Genomic DNA, 5,341 nt, shown 5'->3' on the forward strand with positions numbered 1-5,341 from the left:
TATTAAAATTATTCAATTTATTTTCAATTTCACAGAGGAATACAATTAGGAAAAGTACCTGTTTTCAACTGTCCAATAACATTTCCACAGTTAGGCCGAAAATCCGATTTGACTTGAGTCAGGGCACTCGTACAATCCTGTTACACTCGTCACAAGTTTTTTAAATGTTCGCGCAAATTATACGTGCATTTGGCGCGACGATCGCAAGGAAACTTTACCGGCGGAGCGCGAATGATCATTTTTCTAAGTCGAGTGAACCTTCTAAACAATTGCAACGTTAGGTGCGCGATTGCATTCAGGCTCGATTCGTATCGAGAGGATCTCGATTAAACTGCGGTAGGTTTCTCCGTGAAAACATTAGCGCCGAAGTAAATGCATCGCCGAAACAACGAACTACATCGAGTACGGTAGTGTTACGCACAACGTATCGGAATCTTTTCTTGCTTGCATGTAACACGAGGATTAAAAAAAAAGTAGACATTGCTGGTGGAACAAAATAGAGACGTCCGTAGGGACTAGCCATCTTGGAAAGATATGTCGTATTGGTCAAAACATCAACAATATAGTGTGTATTATTCGATACATGTTGCTAGCTTGCTTTAACTGCGGTTGACTACACGTCTATCAACGGGACTGGAGACGACACGGTGGCGTATCTGACACGCGGACGTAATCGCAGAAGAAGCACAGCTTCATCGAACGATGAATCGCACTGACGGATTGGTACAACGACGACGTGTGGTTAATAGTAGTAGCGGTAGTAGTCTAGGCCAGGATGGCTCAAACGATGTCGGCCACAACGATAAACTGTCGGGCCATGGCATGGACACAGATTCTTCCGTACAGAAGGATCAAAATTCAAATCCCACGATCGATGATGATTCCGATAAGGAAACACGATTAACGCTCATGGAGGAAGTGCTTTTGCTTGGCCTGAAGGACAAGGAGGTTTGTTGATAGCATTATCTTCTATTCTACATGGGATACCTTTGCTGTCACATCTTGTAAGATGTGCAAACGGCTTATATTTAGATCTTGAAGAGTATATTCTGCTGCAGGGTTATACATCATTTTGGAATGACTCCATAAGTTCTGGATTACGCGGTTGTATCCTGGCAGAACTTGGATTCCGCGGTCGAGTAGAGTTAGAAAAGGCTGGTATGCGTAAGAAAGGATTATTGGTGAGGAAACTTCTGTTGAAAAATGATGCACCCACGGGAGATGTTTTGTTAGACGAAGCCCTTAAACATTTAAAGGAAACTGACCCACCAGAAACTGTTCCTAGCTGGATCGAATATCTCAGTGGTTAGTTTGTCTTTTTCTAGTATCAAAATATTTACCAGATTGTTTGATAACTTGAAGTTGATTTTCAATGTTGCTTTAACTTTGTATAGGAGAAACATGGAACCCACTCAAATTAAGATACCAACTGAAAAATGTTAGAGAAAGATTAGCAAAGAATCTTGTAGAAAAGGGAGTCTTAACGACAGAAAAACAGAATTTCTTACTCTTTGATATGACAACTCATCCTCTTACAGATAACCTTGCCAAAAGCCGTCTTGTAAAAAAGGTATGTTATTTATGTATTGTTATATTATATATTATACTTTGTAGTAAATTTAGCAAATATGGAACGAACAAAAATTTACGAAAGTATTTTACCATTTTCGGCTTTTTTTAAAAATATTCTGAATCTAAAAACTCCAAAAATTAGATGTGGCTTATTTTATAAATACAACTTTTAAGTGAATAATCAAAAAATTCAGTGAGTAATTTCAAAAGTTGAAATTTCCATTATATTTAAAACTACGGATATAATATCTTATCTCATTTTATTTATATGTGCTTATGTATGCCGTGATTAGATTATTGAGTTCCGTAGGTTTTCAAATTTTTAGGAGTGTGCGAGAACTCGGTGGTAGGGTCAGGTCGAACTTTCGAAGGAGTCGGGTTTCCCGAAAATTTTTGAGACTTTTGAATAGAATTCGTGATGGACAACATTCTTTCAATTTCTTCTGCCAGTTTTCGTGAAGTTATTGGAAACACGGATTCTAAGAATCATGTGACCTGATGTAAACAAACTTGTGACTGCGTGCTTAGTACTTGGGCATTGTGTACGCTGCTCATCGGGTTCTCGGAATTTTTGGAAGTATCGATTCTTTCGGGAATCTCGATTATTTCGAGAATCCCGACTCTTTCGAACATTTGAGAATCTCGAAACTTTCGGGTACCCGTCCCGATCCCGAAAAAATTTCGTGTTCCCGACCCGACCCAATATTTCGGGTTCTCGCGCACCCTTAAAAATTTTAAATGTAATTTCTATTGATTTTATTTTTCAGAAACATTTATTTTGAATATGTTACATATTTTAATATTTTTAATGCGAAATAATAGGTAAATGTAAAAATTGTGAATTTGAAAATTTGAAAAATGAAATTTTTTGACTCACAGATTCAGGAAGCTGTATTAACTCGCTGGGTTAATGATGCTGGTCGTATGGATAGGCGAACGTTAGCTTTAGTCATTTTAGCTCATGCGGCCGATGTATTAGAAAATGCATTTGCACCACTTTCTGACGATGATTACGAAGTAGCAATGCGACGGGTACGAACTTTATTAGATCTTGACTTTGAAGCAGAAGCTGCTAAACCTAATGTCAATCCAGTACTTTGGGCCGTGTTTGCAGCATTCACTAAGTAACAGACCTTTTATAAATTACAAGTGTATACAGCAAATACTGGGTACTAGCGTGAATACTTGGGACTATCAATTTTTGCATGAATTTTAGTTGCAATCTGAAATGGAATAGCTACTATCATTGTTAACGATCATACAATTCAGACCAAATACCTTGAGCCCAATTGTGTAAAGCAAACTTAGAATATTAGTAATTCCCATTATTGTTATTTAATACATTTGATAGCTGAATTATAAATATTCATATTTAAATATTACAAAAATAACAAAATTAAAAGTGTGAATGATTACTTCGAGTGTGGGGTAGTGCCATGTCAGTTAAGGAATGAAAGATTGCACCGTGCTGAGTTTTGTCCCATAAACTTCTCAGTATCTATTGTGTCTGCACATGGACTGCAAATATGTTTATAGACACAGTATTTATGTGGCAGACATTTAATGTCAGATTAAGTGTCACATTCCTGCAAGTGTCTGAATGTGTAAGCGATGAAAGTAATTCTTTGCACAGTTGTGACAATGACGACGAATTTTTACTATTTCTTTAGATATCCCCTTTATACCAAACTGGATCGTACTAGGTTACTTGCAAAACTACTTTTTATGGAAATGTTACATAGCTTCAGCAGGTGGCAGTAAAGTACTCAGATGTCAAAAATATAATTATTTTATAAACATCGTTTCTATCATATGTTTAACTCTCTTGATGTATCGTCATAGTTTATGGTCAAACGTAACGCGGGAATATTTTCATGCTATAAAGAAAGATCGAAGCCTTTAATTAATCGCGATGTGTAGATACGTTTTCGATGCATTCTGTTATCAACTTCTCCCGTATATGTTTCTGTTATTAACATTGTATGATGTGATGTGTAAGTAGAAAAAATGCAAACTTCGGATTTGAATGTTATAAATATTGAAACATTTTGCGAGGACAACAAAAACCAATGCCATTAAAAACGGACCCTGAGTTTCCAAGATGATTCTTTTTCGTGCAATATATTGAAAAGAGTAAGTAAATATTAGTAATATATTTAATTTCTTCTTTCTTTCTCTTTTTAATTTTTGTTAAATTCTCAAGTATGTATAGGGTGATCAAGAAATATTTAATCTTTTTTAATCTTTACAGTCGCACGATATAACTTGATTGTTATTTTTAAATAAATTTTTCTAAGTTAAACACTTTTTAATACAATTCGAACTGTAAAAATCCAACATGTAATTGTCTGTATAAAATATATTTTAAAATAATACGATCACAAATCGCGTCATTGCCTAAGAATCGACTCTAGAGTTAGTCATATTTATTTGATAGTGGCATTTTTCAACATTATGAAGTATTTTGGTCATATTGATTTGAATGAGGATCTTATACGATCCCTTCTTATTTCAAAGGTAAATTTTGTAACTATGTGTTTTAAACGTATGAATGTCATTTTTCGTATCCAAATTGAAAAAAAACGAAAAATTATGTATAGTTGTGTACCTTTTATTGATATTATATAAATTGAAGATTCTGTATTTTTAAGAATAGAATTTTTATTATTAGTTTAATTAACCAACTGGTATAGCATTTCTTAATTTAACTTAATACCTAATCTTAAATATCTTTATGTGATTATATATTTCTTGAGACATCTTGTATTAATCACATAGAATTATGTTTCATAACATGAAGATATTTTAGTTAGTATTACTTGTAATGTTGAGGGAATTCATGTGTAAGTTTGTATAATATATAAAATTATTTCTTGTTCTTAAATTCTTATGTATCAGAAAATGGTAAATTTATTTTTGTCTATATATCACTTGAAAATAAACAAGAGATAAAGAAATAGGTATTCTGAAGTCCCTTACTATTGCTGCCTTAGTATTATGAGATTATAGTTAATCATATTGTTATTTCGTTATGTTCATACTACAGTAATGAAGTACTATTATATTGTATCCAAAGTAATATAAAGATTTACCAGAAGAAGTTTAAAAAGCATCAGCTATTGTTAAATTTCTTATAATGTGACAAATAATTAATAAACATGATAATTTTATACTTGCACATTATTGAAAAGTTTATAAAAAGGAACAGTATAAAGAAAAATTGTCCTAAGGAACAGCTTGCTGGACAAGCATATTTCGTGAATATTAAATTAGCACTTTAGTACTTACTACTATGATATTACCAATAGTGAATAATGCTTCCATGAATAAGAATTTATTTTACTCATAAAAATTGTATATTAATCTATAGACACTGAGATGATTTTAAGATGTGTGCTGCCACTTAGTAGATTTCTTTAAAATTCTTTTTAGTTTTAGAAAAGATGCTACAATGAAATGTTTAAATTATGTAACAGTAATTAAAAAAGTATTTGAAGTTTAGTCAGTATTTTAATTTCGTGTTTGATTTGTAAATTTGTTAAAAACATATAATTTGAAGTATACGAAAATTAGACATATTAAAATATAAATTAAAAGTCATAACCTCCTAAAAGTATTAATTGTGATGGTTATAATTAAAAAATTTGTATTAATTTTTAATAATATTGTGAAAAAATGGATATATAAAAAAGAAAAATACATCTATTTATTTTAATTCATTTTCTTTGCATATTAATCATATGCTGGACATGATAAGAACGATATTTTT

At 32.4% G+C, this 5,341-nt stretch overlaps 1 protein-coding gene across 1 annotated transcript; it reads left to right on the top strand.

Annotated features, from left to right (window-relative positions):
* Positions 1-300: 300 nt before the first annotated feature.
* On the top strand, positions 301-3,369 carry Sau (Golgi phosphoprotein 3 homolog sauron). The gene is made up of 4 exons (XM_076763577.1): positions 301-948; positions 1,059-1,305; positions 1,395-1,570; positions 2,452-3,369. Exons 1-4 carry the CDS (start codon positions 703-705, stop codon positions 2,698-2,700), a joined length of 918 nt encoding a protein of 305 aa, XP_076619692.1. The 5' UTR covers positions 301-702; the 3' UTR covers positions 2,701-3,369.
* The last annotated feature ends 1,972 nt before the right edge of the window (positions 3,370-5,341 follow it).

The sequence above is a fragment of the Colletes latitarsis genome, chromosome 4 (genome assembly GCF_051014445.1).
Source record: "Colletes latitarsis isolate SP2378_abdomen chromosome 4, iyColLati1, whole genome shotgun sequence".
NCBI classification, from domain to species: domain Eukaryota; kingdom Metazoa; phylum Arthropoda; class Insecta; order Hymenoptera; family Colletidae; genus Colletes; species Colletes latitarsis.